General features: G+C 44.5%; 1 protein-coding gene across 1 annotated transcript in view; it reads right to left on the reverse strand.

The window, feature by feature from the left end:
* The window catches only part of EFHC2 (EF-hand domain containing 2), an 86,333-nt gene that overhangs the window by 16,660 nt on the left and 50,621 nt on the right, over positions 1 to 19,052 (reverse strand). Inside the window, exon 11 of the mRNA XM_083172666.1 lies at positions 14,007 to 14,140. Coding sequence (XP_083028792.1) covers positions 14,007 to 14,140 — 134 coding nt within the window. The remainder of the gene's footprint in view (positions 1 to 14,006; positions 14,141 to 19,052) is intronic.

Raw genomic sequence — 19,052 nt, forward strand, 5'->3', positions numbered from 1 at the left:
AGGACCAACTGGTGAATGTCCACTGCTTTGGACTCCGGAAGAAACACACGATGTAGGTGTGTGTCCAAGATCACCCCCAGAAACTGAAGTCTCTGTGTGGGTGTCAAATGAGGCTTCAGGAGATTTAACAACCACCCATGGTCTCAGAAAAACGGTGTCGCAATGGCCAGATGTTCCTGCATCTTCTACGCCGACTCCACCTTGAAAAGGAGGTCGTCCAAGTATGGGCTCATCACTATCCCCTTTAGCCTGAGAGCAGCTGCCATGACAGCCATCACTTTTGTGAAGACTCTTGGCGCTGTGGCCAGGCCAAAAGGTAGGACCTGGAACTGTAGATGAGTCTCTTCTATCGCGAAATGCAGTAAAGACTGATGTTCTTTGCAGATAGGCACATGAAGATAAGCATCTTGGATGTCTACCAATGCTAGAAATTCTCCCGACTCTATGCTTAAAAGCACTGATCGAAGAGATTCCATGCGAAAATGGTCCACCCACAGGTGTAGGTTTAAAGACTTCAAATTTATAATGGGTCTGAAAAGAATGGAATAAAATCCTCTCTTTCTTTCTTCCTGAGGTACCATGACCACCACTCCCTTCTCGAGAAGACACATTGCTGCCCCAAGAGGGCTTCCGCAAGCGAGCTTCCCGCGGTAGGGGTGTTGGAAGAAATCTCTTTGGGGGGGCCCTCATAGATTTATTCTGTAACCCTGAGAAATTATGGAGAGAACCCAATGGTCCGTGGTGGAGATGTTCCAAATGTGTTTCTTAGCAAAGGCCCCGAAACGGGATCTGGTTGCCCTCCCCTTACTGGCTGGAAACTTTCCTCTTCCTGCCTGTCTTCTATTAGACGCACCCCCTCAAAAGGAGGAACGAAAGGATGGCCTAAAAGCCCCAAACTTGGACACTGAGTGTTTAGACGTGGTGGGCAGAAAGTGCTCTTTCCCCCCCGTGGCTTGTTTTATAATGGACTCGAGTTCTACCCCAAAAAGAAGTTCATCATTAAAAGCCAAGGCCTCTAGAGACTTTTTGGATTCGCTGTCAGCTTCCCAAGCTTTAAGCCAGAGAGCTCTCCTCGCTGTCACAGATGTGGCCGACACTTTTGACGCCATCTTGGCGCCTTCTTCCCCAGCCTCACAAACATACTCTGCAGCACACTTAAGCTTTTCAGCCAAGGCAAAAGCTTCAGAGTCAGGCTGAAGTTCATTACATAAGGCTTCAGCCCATTTCATCATAGCCTTGGATACCCATGCAGAGGCAATAATAGGGTGTAAGGTAAAGCCCACCCTTTCAAGCACAGCTTTAAGGCATCCCTCAATTTTCTTGTCCACAGGGTCTTTAAACGCAGCACCCCCTTGAACCGGTACAGCCGTGGATTTAGGCAACCTGGCAACAGACGCATCCACTAAAGGAGTCTTTTCCCATAGTTTTGCATGCTCCTCTGGTATTGGGTACATGTTAGCAAATCTTTTAGGCATGAGAAGCCTCTTATCAGCAGATTTCCATGCTTCTCCCAGTAAAGCTATCATGCCCTCATCTGAGGGAAAGGTCACTGAATCTCTGTGTATTTTCTTGAATACTCAATGAGCAGGCAGTTTATCCTCCTCTGAAAGCTGTAAAGTCTGCTTAACTGCAAGGGACAGAAGATTCAACATCTTCCCTCTGGTCCCAAAAGACATCCTCAGCGCACACTCCTTCCTCATCAGAATCTAAATTAAACAGGGGAGGTGTAGACAAGGGGTGCCTGGGAGAAGTGACCTCACGAGTTTTGGCAAGCTGTTCCAGAAATGCATTAATTTTATGAACACTCTGCACAGTGTCCTGCATAACATGCAGTAAAGCTGGGTCCCCCTGAGATGGGGTAATAGAGCCCACAGACGGTTGAGAGGGGGAAAGGGGCCAGGAGATTTCACAAGGTCATCTCTCTGCCTATTTAAAGCCTGTACCAAAGCATTTATAGACCTCCCCAAAGCAGCCACCCACGCAGGTTCAGACTGCTCAGACCTCTGGGCTTGAGCCCCACTGGGCACAGACTCACATGAGGGGCACAAATCCCCTGGGTCCATTTGTTCAATGGTTAATTTAACACCACAATATCTGCAGTTAATTAACATGGCAGATGCACCCTCCCCCAGAGCAGCAGCACTAAACCTTTCTGTCATAATTACACACAGTGCACAATGTCAGGCATTTGCGCAGAATAATGTAACCCAGTACTTATCTGTCTGCGCTGCTGCAATGGATCCACAGCGATCACCAGGGAAGGCGCTGCCCAGGAGAAACTTCCACTCTGAACTGCAATGTAAATCCTCCTTCAGCTCCACAGTATGGAGAGAAAGGGCGCCAGAACAGAGGGCAGGAAGAGACCAAGTCTCTGCTTCAGCGGGGAAGGAAGCCTATTGGCGCCTTTTCCCCCTTTAGCCACTCCTACCAAGTGTTTCTTCTCACCTCCAGTGTCTCCCTTCCTGGGACCACTTGGAAGCGTCCAGCTACGCTGGACTCCTGTAATAGGCTTCAACTCCATCTCTGGATTTTAGCCTATAAACCCCTTAAAATGGCAGCCGCCATAGCGGGGGGGGGGGTGTCCCCCAAGATGCCCCCTAAGCAGGGAGCCGGTTCAGGACTCACCCCGGGGCCCAGGAAACCTCTCTACAAGGAGGTTGAAGCGCTGTGCAGAGAGGGCAGACAGCGTCCCTCTGCACACAGAGAGCTGACAGGACGCGCTTCTGTCAGCCTCTGCTGCGCTCTCAGTGTGCATAAACTTCCTGTGGAAGACAACACACTGTGCCTGCACTAACTAATGAAAATTAATAAAATAAAAACACCTAGCTACTCTAACACAAAACGGCTGCAGCATGCAGCCAGTCAGCACAGCACCCACTCCGGTGGGCACTTAAATCGAACTGGGGAATTCTGGGATGCAGAAGGGAGGAGCCTGCCTCTCATAGAAGTCAGCATAGGTGCCTTGCTCCTGCGGACCCTCCTACATCCCATGGTTGAGCTGTGTCGCCAAGTTGGACGAAAGAGAAATTATAAAAAAAAAAAAATTCTTTACTGCTACAGTGCTGAGAATTGTGCTGTATAATTTATGGGGTTCTGTATTATTCATGCGGTGCTGATAATTGTGCTGTAAACTTCATGGGGTGATGCCAATTGTACCATTTAATTCATGGGATGCTGCCAAGTGTGCCATATAATTCATGGGGTGCTGCGATTATGCCAAATAATTCATGGAGTGCTGCCAATTGTGCATTATAATTCATGGAGTGCTGCCAAGTGTGCCGTATAATTCATGGGATGCTGCCAAGTGTATTATGAAGGACTATTACTATAGGGGGGACTATTAAGGGCTCCTTTATTTAAAAAAAAAAATGACTCAAGAAAAAAATATTTATTGCAACAGTGCTGCCAATTGTGCTGTATAATTATGGGGTTCTGTATAATTCCAGAGGTGCTGCCAAGTGTGCCATATAGTTCCACACATTGATGGGGGTGAGAAATCTTTCCTATGTAGACCCACTTTGTGCAAAGAGGGATCATTGTAAGTTTGTTTGGTGGGGGCCCAAACAAACCAATCATTTCAGCAACAAGTGTGGCAGTCCCTGTCACTGAAATGATTGGTCTGTTAAAGTGTGCATGTCCTGTTTATACAACATATTGCACCTATATTCTTTTGATTATGTGCTCTTTGGAGCATTATCATACATAATATAGAATTCCTGATCCTGTCTGCCACTGCAGTGCCAAATGTTTGTGCCGCCCACTTGTTGCTTAGCTTAGTCATCCAGCTACCTCGGTGCAACGTTTTGGCTATAAACAATATTGTGAGGTGTGAGGTGTTTATAAAAGACTGGAAATTAGTGGAGATGAATGCTATAGAGCTTAATAATACTGCAGGAACAAGAAAAATTGTGTGATTTTAGCTGTTTTTATGATTAAAGGAAAGAAGGGTGGTTTTGGCACTAGTGCTTCCTACTTCGCCTTGATAAAGAGGTGAAGCAGGATGAGAAATAATGGCATAATAGTGCCTGGTAAATGCACCCACTACTGAGTCTTTCTCTTGGGTAAAAGGCTACAAAGGGCCATACTGCTTAGGCTTTTGCTAAATTAGTATAAGAGCTGATACCATTGTTTTATTAAAGTCTCCAGGAGCACCCAATCTCTAATTTGCACATCAAAAATTATGGGTATTGATACAGGTTGAGTTGGCAATAATTAAAATGCTTAAGAACAGAAATAGAATTAGATATCAGATGTTTCAGTATTTTTTGTGACAAGGATAAACACACGGGGACTCAGATGAAGACTTTGTTCTTCATTTTTCAATGCAGGTCACAGCAAAGCAGACACGTAAACCCAGCATAACAGACTCTTGCAAAGGCTCCAATGGTCCCTATCATAGCCCACACCCTGGCCTATCTCTTGGGTGGCTAATCAAGCATCAAGAGAACGATCACTCTGCCCTGGAAACTCTTATGTCAGTAAATCCCAGGTGCTCCTGATTACACACCTGGCTTCGGCACGTGCTCCAAAACCTGGTCTGGATCCTCGACATTACTTTCATGTGGAGAGATGCTGTCTCTGACACATTTGGAATATTTGCACACCATGATGAGGTATCTAATGGGACCCAAGTCTAAACACAGAATGATTTATGTGTCATACACTATACACCTTGTACACATAGGGGTATATTCAATGCCGGGGGTGAGCTGTGACAGCGAGCAGTGCTGCCTGCTCGCTGTCAGAGCTCATCCTATCAGTAATCAACTGACCCCCTGCATATGCCGATTCCCCCTTGCTCTGTTTTTGGAGCGAGGGGGAATCAGCGTATGTGGCCACAGAAGCAGCGAGACTCGCTGTCTGAGGGAATCCTCACTGTCCTGCCACAGCGAGGATTTCCCCGGAACGTAGACCAGGGTGAGTCTAACCCCGCCGTTTAACCCCCTCGCCGGTCGCATTGAATACGGGCAACAGTCTGAGGATAATTTACTACAGTATTTTTGATAATTTTGTGCTATAACAAAGTCTGTGTACACGGAAGCAATGCTCAAAAAATTCCATATTTCAGAATATTAAATATTTGGAATTTTGGATATGGGAGGCAACCTATATTTATGTTAATATAACACGCCATACAAACTTGTATTATACCATGAATTTGGTAATTCTATAGAAACCCAGACAGTGCTGAACTTTTTAATATCCTATTATTAAAATCCTACATGCATAAGAGAAGTGCACTGCATGTATGAAATTGAAGTGAAATGTACATGGGACATTATGTTCTGCTCCACCTTGTACACAGCATTTCCACCCTGATATCCGAGCACAGCACAAAGTCTGAAACAACTCTCAGTATGCCAAGGAAAGTCAGAAAAAGAAAGCTGGTTGCTTAAAAGAGGAAACTGCCTGTAACTGAGCCAAGTTGAATTTAGAATAACTCTAGTACAATTGTCTGTGGAAGAAGAATGTGAGAGCTGCATTGCCACCCAGAAGAGAAGATATGACCCAGCCAAATAGTTGTTGGACTTTTTTATTTTAGCGTAAAAACTATTGTTCCATGTCATTCTAACCACAGCTGCCAACATTGGTGACATTTCTCTTATGCCGCCCCTACACGCTGCTATCCTGGCGGTGCGATGTGTGCTCCCGCGGCACCTCATCGCACAGTACAAAAAGTATTGGTGCCCATACACGCACCGATCCCGGCGGTGCGATGCTATGCGATGAGATGCGCGCTCCCGCGGCACCTCATCGCACAGTACAAAAAGTATGTGCTGCACATACTTTTTGTACTAGCTTTTTATCGCATCGCATGCACAAGGCATACGATGCGATGTGTGCTAGTTATGCACAGAACGCACGCCGGGATCGGTGTGTGTATGGGCACCTTTAGTGCTGCATATACTTTTTGTACTTGCTTTTTATCACATCGCATTGCATGCACAAGGCATGCACAAGGCATGCAATGCGATGTGATGGATGCTATTTAAGCCCACAACGCACGCCGGGATCGCAGCGTGTATGGGCAGGTTTAGTCTCCTTGTTCACTTGTAATATTCATCCCCATTGTAAACACCTACCTTGTGATAGTGCTATATATACAGTACCATAGCTGCAGCACAGTAGGAGGGGACTATATAACCTGAGGTCATTCAATACTGCTATGGGTCTGAGATGATGAATTCCTGGATCAGGCCAGGCAACAGGGGGGTATCCAAGGGTGCACCAGTACCCGGACCCAAGGGGCAGAGGGGCCCCAAGGTTTAAAGGGACATAAAGCTGGTGGCCCGATCCTGCACCAGGCAACTAGGGAAAAGGAGCAGAAGCGGCACACTTAACAGAGCAGGTGACTAGTTTTGACATCTGGAGGGATTGCACAAATCCATGGGGCGGAACTCTGGGAACCAGCCTTTTGCCCCAGTCTGTTGCACAGCACTCCAGAGAGGACCGAATCAGTGCTCCACACTGCAGGCCAGGGGTAACTCAGTTATGAAAAAACAAGGTGAGGCTGTCTCTGTCTGCCTGCTCCCATGCTGCACACCCTGGCTGAGAACAGCTTCTACAGCAAGGCATTGTTCTGCACACATCTTGTGGAATGGGGGGGTCTGGGACACCATCCTGTGGGTTACATATAAAACAGCAGACCCTCCACCATTGTTTCCTGTGAGGCAGTGCTCACTTGGGAAACGTGAAGAATATATAAGTACCCTCAGTAACCCTGAGTTCAGTACTAATCTTTTTACAACTTAATTGTATATTGCCAGAATCATATTGGGCATATGGGACAGGGGGAATGGACACTGATGGGTCAGTACCATGCCCCCTCTGTTGGATCCAGCCAAAACCGCCTACCATCTTCGGGGATTTGCATCTGGAACAAAGGCGGATTTTCCACAAAGCAACCTAGGCACCTGCCTAGGGCCCAGCAGGATCCTGGCCATCCAAGACATTCCCAGGGGAGCACTGATTGACTACTGTGTGACATTATGACATCACACAGACTTGCCAACAGCCAACTCCAAAGTCCCTTTGATATTTTTTGATAGGATAAAAATACTTGGACACACAAAAGGTCTCATCCACTGTATGTGACCAGTCAGTTTACTTTTATGTGATACAGGTATTAAACTTAAAAGACCTGAAACGACCTAGAGCCTGATTTACTGTAGATCTGTGCACAATGCCAATGTTCACTCAGCTGAGCATTTATTGGTAGGCTGCATGCACCAAGGTACTCTATCGCTGCCGGCCGTAAGGGGCCCCCAAACTGGTATCTTGCCTAGGGCCCCATGAGGTCTAAATCTGCCTCTGGTCTGCAGCGCAGACCGGAAGCTCCAGACTCACTATATCTGTGCACACTAAGGCACTACCTAGGCGCTAAGCATTGTTTAACTGAATTTCTCAAATACAGCTTGTAACATGGCTGTTACGAGCTGATTGGCTGGTACCTTATCTCTTACCACTTTATCACTCCCTAAGGCTTACTACATCTGGGCCTGGGTTCACCTTTGTCAGCTTTTAATGCCAGTGCTCCCCCATGGCTGTGACACTTACACTGCCTATGTGCTCTTGTCTGTACCTGGGATTGGGGGAAATAAACATATACGATGACGTCAACCTTTCTCAAGTGTAAGTCACGAAAGCACCACTGTGCACTTCCATCCATTCACATGGCCGAGACTTGAGCAATTAATCTATGATTGAGCTTCAGTAATGGAAATGGAAAATATATGCTGTGTAAGTGGTTGATGCTGTCCCTGTGCTCCCTTCTGTTCTGCAAGTGATGCTGTATAAAAAACTGCCTGGGCCAGTAATCCGTTGGTGTAGAGGTCAAGGGTGTTGGGGGCCAGGGTAATTATGTGCGTGTGTGTGTGTGGGGGGGGGGATTTAAAGGGGAGTGGGCCCAGAAAAATCACTGTACCGGGCCCCAAGATTTCTGCTGCCAGCCTTGTCCTGGATATAGGGCCTAATTCCAAATTGCACATAAACACAATGGTCTACACACAACTCTATGTTTCTTGATCGGCACATGTAGAAGATCTGTACTGCACATGTGTCAATCTTGTACTGTGAGATCATTTGCAGTTTCGCCAAAGCTGTTGGGACCGGGGGGGGGGGGGTGTGACGGGGGCCGGTATTCAAAATGGAGCGGTACTAATCCCAATTTGTAAACGTGCTGCGTCCAGGGTCTGCGTCTTCCGCTAGGCAAAAGTGTAATTCTAAGTAAGCGTAGGCTTTGTCAGATGGTCAATGACTTGAAACATTATGACCAATAGTCGCACTCAGATCTGTAATGCCAACAGGCTTTTTTTTCTTCGGATACTGTACCTCCTGTGGCATCTTTGCATTGCTATTGTCCACAAATACAGCACACTACAAGCTGCGTTCACTGCTGATCAGGCCCACCAATAGGTAAATTGCACTATACAAGTAACAATTGTAAATTCACAGTTTTTGACATAACCAGCAAAACAATTAAGGTTGGCAGATGTTTCCATCTGTATGATGGCGCACAGCCCAGCGGCAGCTGTAGCTAATCCTGAAATCCGTTTGCAACCGTTCAAATGAGGGCAGACATAACGTCAGAGATCTGCCAGACCACCAGCATCAATAGCAATTTATAGATTATTATGGTGAGAATGACAAATGGTTCTTTAGTAGTCTCTCAATTCATAATTTGACACAGATGGTTCTAAATTCAATCAGAGTGTCATCATAGTTTCCATAGTGCAGGAGGTCAAATGTAAAAAGCCACATCAACATAACCAACACTTCAGATTATTTATATATATATATATATATATATATATATACAGGTCGAGTATCCCGTATCCGAATATCCGTTATCCGAATTATTCCGAAATACGGACATTCCAGAAAGTGAAAAAAAAATTTTTTTTGCTAAAAACTCACTGGGGACATATGTAACAGCATCACTGGGGACATGATATGTAACTGGCACTATATATGTGCAAGACAATGATTGCTTGGCATTCAAATTCAGTGCTGAGATAGTACACACATTTTGTTTCACGTTTTGAAACCTTGTTATTTGAACAATTAAAATATGTTTGTGTGTATTTTATGTGGTAATAAAATATATTTGTGTGTATATTATGTGTTTATACAGCATACATGCAAGATACTTCAAAATACATCATTGAAAAATTAAAATATTCCGAAATACGGAATAATCCGTTATCCAAAATTCTCCTGGTCCCGAGCATTTTGGATACGGGATACTCAACCTGTATATATATATATATATATATATATATATATATATATATATATATATATATATATATATATATATATATATATATATATATATATATATATATATATATATGGTACTTATGTAATATCTGGACTCCCGTTTTTCTTATGAGACAGCGTCCCCTTGCGGGGCTCGCTGCGCTCGCCACGCTTCGGGCACGGTGGCTCGCTGCACTCGCCACACTATATAAAATCAACTCCATGCGTAGTTGGATAGTAGGGGTATGAAAAAATGGGGCGCATTTAACATGGGAGCCCAGATAATACATAAGTACCATATATATATATATACCGTATTTTTCGGACCATAAGACGCACCTGACCATAAGACGCACCTAGTTTTTAGAGGAGGAAAACAAGAAAAAAATATTCTGAACCCAAATAGTGTAATATAATATTATATTACACTATTTGTCACACAATATACTATAGACATTGTGTGACAGGCAGCCACACATGCACAGCGATAGTCACAGTACAGAGCAGCTTTTTAAGGCATATGAGAACCTTTTTACCTCACAACATACAGTATAAGGAACTTAAAAAAATCCCCATTCATTTTAAATTGAAGCAGCAAAAATATTGGTTATCATGGCTTTTCACTTAAAGCACTCAGTGGAAGGAGGAGGTGAGCCGCGGGAGTCACTTTATTATAGCAAAATATTTAACAGCAGTTTAACAGCAAACCTTGGCATTTGCAGTATGACAGAAATCACTACACACACACTCTCACACACACACACACGTTCATTTAACAGCGGTACATACACACACTGTAGACACAGGTTCATTTAACAGCAGCACACATACCTACTGTGTAGACACAGGTTATCCGCGAACAGCCTGTCAGCTTACACTGCCCAAAGCGCTCTGAGGAAGGAGGAGGTGAGGAGAGGAGCGGTCGGAGTCACGTGATGCCGGCTGATGCGGACGCTCTGCTGCCGCACTCTCAGAGATGCCGGGATCAAGATGACGGCGAAGCAGCAGCAGCAGCCAGCCAGGACCCGCCGCTACCCGCTGCCGCAGCTACCGGCACCCGATATCTGCTGCCTCTCCCATCCAGCGCAGGGAGCGCTCAATAAGGTTTTTTCCCCTCTATGCTGCATATTCGCACCATAAGACGCATGTACTTTTTCCCCCACATTTTTGGGGAGAAAAAGTGCGTCTTATAGTCCGAAAAATACGGTATATATAGATAGATAGATAGATAGATAGATAGATAGATAGGATAGATATGTAGAGAAGGGTGCTTCATGGTGCATTAAACCAAAATTGCCTCACATTACATCCCAGTACATTTCGCACTCCCAACTGAGTACAGCACCGGTATATAACTATGGATAGTGCGGCAGAATGAGCCATATTATGTGTGCCGCTGCTCATACGGTTCACTGAGGCAGTGTGGATCAGGACTTGGTAACAATCACATGGAGTAATAAGATCACATAGTAATGCAAACAATATAGCCCTGAAGAAGCGGTTAGCGAAAACACGCGCTCAGGACCTTCAGCCGTGCAGACGTTGCTTTCCGTGTGTGCTACTTGGATTTCTGATACCTACAGCGATCTCCAGCCTCAGCCCTTTTAAGGGCAATATCCATAGTTATATACCGGCGCTGCACTCAGCTGACAGTGTGATTATACAAGTACAAATGCAGCAAATGGTACACTTGTGTTACTAAGGGCTACAATATAGTTAAAAGCACTATATTAAGCGGACACATGCCAACGCTATTCTGAAGTGTCATAATCTATAAGTGACACCCATGTGACTATATATATACCCAATTCACACAAATTTAACATTGGAGTGATTGGCAGAAATAACCATTTGTTCAGGACACAAATGGTTACTATCTTTGCTCATAATTTTCTTTAAAGCGATACAATATATAATTTCCTTACACAAACAGTACTAGATTCTCCCTTGAACTGATTGATACAAAAATCATAAAACTCTCCACATTAAGTAGCTAAGCGTGCTCTTTATAAACTATTATAAGTATCATTTATATACCAAAGGAGAATTGGCTAGCTAAGTGCTGCTCATTATAAACTATATGAATTAAAGCACACAAGGCATGCCCACACATGCAGTTTTTTTAAAACACGCACAATTTTCACTTGTTTGTGTTTTCCGTGTTTTTTTTTTATATTTTCGCTTGGTTTAAAACATAATAATAAAAGTTATATTTTATGACCGATTTCTTTAAACTGGTGCACCACGTCATGACAAATCCTTTTCTTTCCCTCTTTTGGACATACTGTATGCACAATTTGCCTGTAGTAGCACACCCCTACCTATACGGTCTCTATAACTATAAACAGGGGGCCTTTTTGTGATTGTAACCAACCGCAAATACACAGTCTTGTGCGATTGTGCCAAATCTAAGCTAAAACTAAACTGACAATAGTGAAATAGATATTTTGGTACTCTTTACCTAGAAGGGTGCCCATCGCGGGCATCGCATGTACATCGCATGCCATTATAATGGCATGAGATGCGACCGATGCGATGCCCGCGATTTTACATAGAAATACATGTTAAAATGTAAATTGCGTCGGTCGCATCGCATGCGACCAAAAAATCGCATGCGATGCGACTGACGCGATTACCGCGATTTCCCATAGGGAACAATGTTAAATGTCCCAATTGACCCGATTTTCCATAGGGAACAATGTTAAATGGGCCACAGAGGCCAAATAGGCACCCTGAAGTGTGAAATGGCCCCCCAATTGTTAACGCCACCGCACAATCAACATGAACCCGAAGCGTGGCTTGCGCAACAAGCCAGCGAGGGGTGGCGGTACGCGTCCTACGACCTTTTCATACCCCCACTATCCACGTCGGCGTGGAGTTGAGAATAGAAAGCGTGGCGAGCGCAGCGAGGGGACGCGGATACCTTCACAGGTATCCGCGTCCCCTTGCGGGCTTCACAGGTGTCCGCGTCCCCTCGCCACGCTTCGGGCTCGGTGGCTCGCTGCGCTCGCCACACTTTCTATTCTCAACTCCACGCCGACGTGGATAGTGGGGGTATGAAAAGGTCCTAGGACGCGTACCGCCGCCGCTCGCCACGCTTCGGGTTCACGTTGATCGTGGGGTGGCGTTAACAATTGGGGGGCCATTTCACACTTCAGGGTGCCTATTTGGCCTCTGTGGCCCATTTAACATTGTTCCCTATGGAAAATCGGGTCAATTGGGACATTTAACATTGTTCCCTATGGGAAATCGCGGTAATCGCGTCGGTCGCATCGCATTTTTTGCATTGCGATGCCCAAGATCAAAATCGTGGGCGCCCTTCTAGGTAAAGAGTACCGATATTTTAGTTATTGTGGTCTCATTATAATATAGGGAAACAAAATGACAAAGAAAACTAAGCAATTGTAACTTTACACAACTGATTCCAAAACTTTGAAAGTGGACTGATACGTAGTGCTAGGTAGAATAGTAAGCACTGTGTGGGATGTAATGAGGTCTGAGGCAAAACCATGCCTGGTAAGTGACTGTCCCTTTAAAAAATAGTCTGAGGCATGTCTATGTCACAGAGGGAAAGGGAGCTCCGTCAACACATACCATGTCGCAGTCTCAGCCCTCTCCTTTTGATTTAAAAGAGTTGCCTTCAGTGGCCTCTGATGTTTAATATATCCGATGTACCTTTCTTGCCTTATCTCCTTTCTCTTTCACTTCATTGTTATCCTAAATCATCAATACCTTTATATGCCCTGCTCCCCCAACCCCTCTTCGATCTATTATCCCCTTTTTGTTTACTACCTTGTTATTTCTGTGAAACGTTGAACTAAAGATCTAATGTTGAAAAAAAAAATAGTCTGAGTTCAGCCAGGAACCTGTACGGCTGTCGGACTGGGACATCATTAAATACCACCCATTGCCTCACTTAAAAAGTCCTGGGGTAAAGCTTTATTCTAATTTAATATATTTAATATATTTAACCATAAATAAAGCTTGAAATATTTAATATGGCACATTCTAAATATAGCAAATACATAAAAATGATAGAAAATGATAGAAAATGACACCATAAAGTGAACTAGAATTAATTATAATCCCCATTCATGAAATGTAAGATTTGTGTTTTAAGTTTTGTTGCAGATCTGTAACGGACAAATGCCGAGCATCTGAAGTACTGTCTATGGAATTCAACATCCTCCTACAATAGATAACCAAGTATGAAGAAGCTAAAAGGTATTTGTTCATAACCTCATAACAAATCATATTACAAGATTGTGCTGAAAATTATTCTTGATAAAGCCTGTTAAAATAATTATGATAAAGCGGTTTATGGCCACAAGTGTTAGTAGTTGGTCAAAGATTTTCTAAGTGATGACATTTTGGACATATATATGAAATGCCAATTGCTACGCGTTGCATTACATATAAGAGTTATGGCTATGTACTTAGGATATGCAGCTGTGAATATACAGTACAACTACAAAAAAAGTCTGATGCTGTACAGAGGACGATGAATTCATCCCATGGCTTCCTAAATCATGTTGATAGATCAGGCCTCTCAGCGCAGTATTCTAAATAGAGAAATTCTGGAAACCAAAGCGAGGCAAGTGTAACCTCCCTAGCATTTCTGGTCACTATGAAGTCATCGCCCACATAGTACAAGCATTTCAGTGACAGACTTCCTTAAAAAGTGATAAATATAGCACACACAGTACTAGGAATATGCAGCCATGTTTTGTATTCACTTGATATACCTTAATGTTTCATATGTGACCTCATTTCTGTTTCCAGGATCATTGACTGCAAATTGTTGCTTGATTTCTCTGACTTTTGATTCGCCAATACTCCTTAGCTTGCTTTTAATTGAAGAAATATCAGCCATAGGGAACTAGAAAATAAAAATGAAAAAATACTTTTACATAAAACACGTTTGTAGATGCGAGTTTCACTTCTAGTATCCTTCCTGAACGTTTGCTAATCAGTCCAGATTTCATATGAATTATTGTTTAGTTCAGTGGTTCCCAAACTGTGTGCCACGGCTCCCTGGGTTGCCGCAGCACAGTGACAGGGGTGCCAAAGCACCAGTGTCCCTAGAGACAGCCTCCTTTGTAATTACCACCAGACGGGGGGCCTGGAATAAGCGCCGGGAGGAGTGCATGGAGTGAGCGCCAGGAGTGGAGCTGGGAGTGATCGCCGGGAAGGGAGGCGGGTAGTGAATGTCGGGCTGGTGTGAGGAGTGAGCGCCGGGAGGGGGCCGGGGCAATGGCGTATGTGCGGGACGAGTCTGAGTCATCCAGTCACAGCAGGGGAGGGATGAGCAGGTGGCTTACGGCACTTACCTGTGCCTGGGGTAAGATGGCACAGGCTGCGACAGTATACACAGCAGGAAAGTGTCTCCTGACAGGGAGACACCGTTGCATAGTAGAAAGCTATGGGGGAGGGGGTGAGGGAGAGATCGGATGGTGCTATAAGTGATTTTTACACAGGGTGGGGGAAGCTGGGATGGGTGGAGTCTAAGACGTTGCTGCATATTAGGGAGTTATAGGCCTGGGGGGGTGCAGAGCCAGATTAAGGTGGGGGCTCTGGGGATCAGTACTCCTAGGCCCCCTCTAGCCGCGGATTGAATCTCTGTCAGCAATCCGATCGGCGACACTGCTCCCCACCACTGTCAGCCAGCAGCGCTGCAGAGCCAGCGCAGACTGTGATGGCTGACCTCTGCAATATGGGAATGCCTGGTGTGTAGGCTGCAGGGAAGGAAAAAAGACCCAGCTGCCTGCCCGGCCATGGCCCTGATGTCGCCCTTTTGACCGCCTGGTCATCGCCCTGCCACCCACCCTGGCCATTGCCCTGCTGCCTGATCTTTGACTGCTGCTTGCCCTGGCCACCACCTTGCGGCCCACACGCCCGACCATCATGCTGCCTACCTGCTGTTTCGGATAGAAAATGTGCAGGGTTATCGATTTTTTTAAGCTTTATATTGTAATATTATGGGGAATAGTGAGGTGTAGCTGGGGATGTAGAGGTGCAGGAATGACACTACGTAAAAGATGCAGCAGTGACTGTACGTGTGTAGGGTCAATATCACCCATCAATTAATATCCACCATGCCGGTGTTCTTCTTCCTTCATCCGACTACAAACCATCAACCTCACTATAAAATTAATCATATTTTTGCATGTGAAATTTTCGCACAGGTCACCTAATTACCCATATTAACTATTTTGGCTTAGGGGTGCCTTGAAAAAAGTCATGGAGACCCAAAGGGTGCCTTGGCCTGAAAAAGTTTGGGAACCACTGGTTTAGTTTATTATTGAAGCTGTATCAAGCTGGGTATCCAACTGTATCCAACTGTTGGAAGACCCAGCTTGACATGTTAAAAGGCTGCGACTGAGAGGGCGTCAGAGGGGTGTCATAGATGGCAGTGTTTATGTTGTCTTTATGGAGGAGAGATAAGGTTTGTTGATCTAGGGCAGGGGTTCCCAAACTTTTTTGAATCACGGCACCCTAGCCTATCAGAATGTTTTCACGGCACCCCTAGGCCCAAAAACAATGAATTAGATTGGGTTTATATGCGATTCTTAGGGTCAGTTATGTGCTAATGGGCAGGATTTAATTCTGTTTGTACACATTTTATGATTGGCAGCCTCCAGTCTGGGTTTTGACCATAAATAATTAACCATAAATAAATTGAATTGGTCCTGGACCACCAACCTGGGGCACCCCTGCAAGTGTCCCGAGGCACCCCAGGGAGCCACGGCACACAGTTTGGGAACCACTGATCTAGGGGGAGAAGTATCAAAGTTTTGAGATAAATACAGTAAAGTGAAAAAGAGCTCGGCCAGTACGGATGGTATAATGGTATAAGGGTTAGCATTACTGCCTGAAATCGCTGAGGTTATGGGTTCGATTCCCCCCATGGCCCTAACTGTGCGGAGTTTGTATATTCTGCAAGCTCTTGCTTGGGTTTACTCCGGGTACTCCCACAATCCAAAAATATACTGGTAGGTTAATTGGCTTCCAACAAAATGAACCCTAGAATGAATGTGTGTATGTATGTGGTAGGGAATATAGATAGTAAGCTCCACTGGGGCAGGGACTGATGTGACTGTTCAACTATTCTCTGTAAAGTGCTCCAGAATATGTGTGCACTATAGAAACCAATTTCCTGCTATCATTTTATAGACTGTGCTAGATTAATGACATAAGCTGTTTGGGTACTGTGGAAAACTTTTCTGCTTTATCTCTCTCTAAAGCCTGATACTGCATATCTCTTACTGGGGGAGCTATTACTGCAAGAAAATGTAATACTCACTACAGTTAACAATATTGGAGTTGGTTTATGAGCATTCATCCCGTTTGTCTATGTGTCTCTTGTTTAGGAATGAAAGTAGAGTAACATACAGTATAAGAGCAGTTCATGAGATGAGGGAGCTAAACATGTGTCAGATCAGAGGCGTACCTAGATAATCGTGGGCCCCATAGCAAAATTTTGTAAGGGCCCCATATTTAGCAACTGATGGTGATAAATGTATGTAAAACATATACTTCGACAGCAAAGATGGGCCCCCTTCAGCTCTGGGCCCCATAGCAGCTGCACCCCTTGCACCTATGGTAGTTACGCCTTTGTTCAGATAGTGACCCGTCAGTGACTTAGTAAATGTGGACAGGTGTGCTATAATGTGAGGAAGAAAATGGAGGAAGCCACAGACTGATTCATAGCAAGAGGAAGGATAAGAGTCCTCCAACATCACTGTAGTTATGTGTTAAGGTGCCCAAACACTTGTCCGATTTGGGCCGGTTTCATCCGGTCTAGACGGATCGGGCCAAGAAATCAGCCCAAATCAGATGTGTTTGACATCCCCTTCGACCCAATGTGCTGTCCCATGTGCATTGGGTTGGAATGGGGAGGTTGTAGGGGCTGCAAATGAAATCTATCAGATTGGACTCGTCAATGCCACATCGCGCCACAATGTGTCAGTCCAATTCATAGGTATGTGCCTATGTGCAGCAGCAGGGTCTGGTCGGCAGGGTCCAGGCAGCGGTGGCCGGGAGCTTGTAGCGGTATTAGCCGGGCGGGAAGTGCTGCGGACTTTGAAAAAATATTTAATATTTTATTCAGCATCCGGCCAGTCTTTTCAAAATATGTTTTCAAATTCAACAGCGCTTCCCATCCTGCTGCCCCGCAAATACCGCTACAAGCTCCCAGCCATCGCTGCGATTTATTGCATGTAAAAATGGCACATCAAGTGCCAAGTCGTAAGCGGGGAGCCGCTGGGAGGGCTCCCAAGTTGGACTAGTGTATGGGGCCTTTAGACTCTGAACTGACAGGATTGTGGTGTCAACAGTATACATTTTTTTTAAATAAGTTTTATGGGTTGTTTCTGTGATGAGGAGTGTGTTGGCCTTTATTACAGGGCATCATCACAGAATTGCTTATGATTCTCAAAATCTGATTCAAATTACATATAAAATGTTCCACAAAATGCTACATTTACTGCTTATAGAACATAACCAGAAATGCTTTTTCATTTAATGCATTATTTGAACAGCTAGATGAATGGCTCATTTGGATTAAATATATCTTGTGGTTTTCTCAAAGCAGTTTTCAAAAGAAAGATACCACAGAAATGTAACCGTAATAAAACCAATTCTGACTGTAAAACAGCATTTGCTTTAGCCACACTAAACCTACATGACAGTAAAAACACTATCCTTCCCATGTCATTCCTTATACTAGCTCTCCACCTAGTGGTTTTATTGTCCAATTCAGAAAAACATCTGTTTTAGTTCTGCCAAAAAAAGGGTTCAGTCAAAACTAGAAAATAAAAAAAAAATAGGTCACATTTATTTTCACCAAATGTATTTCCATTCCTTTGGAACTCTTCTGTGAAAGCACGGTCTCTAAAATGTTACTGTGGAAGACAGTGAAATCTGACTAGTAATACCCCTTGTTGTTTTCATTAAACTACCTCATTACAGAAGTCTGTACCAGGCACTCAGTTAAATAGGGATAACAATGCTAATTATTGGTTTGTAGCACAGTGACAAGTCAAGGTGCGTACATACTGTACAATCCCGCAGCCACTGATATTAGTGGGCATGGGGACCCGGGGGTTCGGGCATCAGCAAGTGCATACACACAATTGCCAATGCTGGCGGGTGACAAATGACGGTGGCGGGGAAGCAGGGGTCCTCATTGCAGGATGGCCCTCCCTAATGATCTGCTCCCTTGTCTGTACATGCACAGATGACGGAAATGACATCAGCTTTTGGTGGGTGCATACACACTGGGCGATATACTGAGCGGTATTACTCAGAAGGGCTAAAATTAGCGATTTCACTCATTTTATTGCCCAGTGTGTACGGGGATTTAGACTAAGGACGGGTACACACTTGGACAGCATGTGCACCCAGCGACATGGTGATGCAATGTAATGATATGTCACTGTACACACTGCAAAATAGGATAACCCAGGGAGTGGCCCGCAGAAGGGTGCAATTGGCCCCACACACTAGGTGATGTGTACGATATATCGTTGTGATCTGCGTTGGGACGACGTATCACCTAATATGTGCTCAGGGTAAGGGGAAGCTTTGTTTAAATTTAAATAAAAATGACATCTGGTGGCAGTGTTCCTTTAGCGCATGAATTACTGTACTTTGGAGGTAACATTGCTTATACCTAAGAAAGTTTGTTTCAATGTTTGATAATAAATCTATTTATGGTGGAAAAGCAGAATTTAAAAAAAATGTACTCAAGTAGAGAGCAGTTAAAAGATAACATTAAAGTTGGGTAAAGG

Source organism: Crinia signifera, chromosome 2 (genome assembly GCF_055691185.1).
Source record: "Crinia signifera chromosome 2, ASM5569118v1, whole genome shotgun sequence".
NCBI classification, from domain to species: domain Eukaryota; kingdom Metazoa; phylum Chordata; class Amphibia; order Anura; family Myobatrachidae; genus Crinia; species Crinia signifera.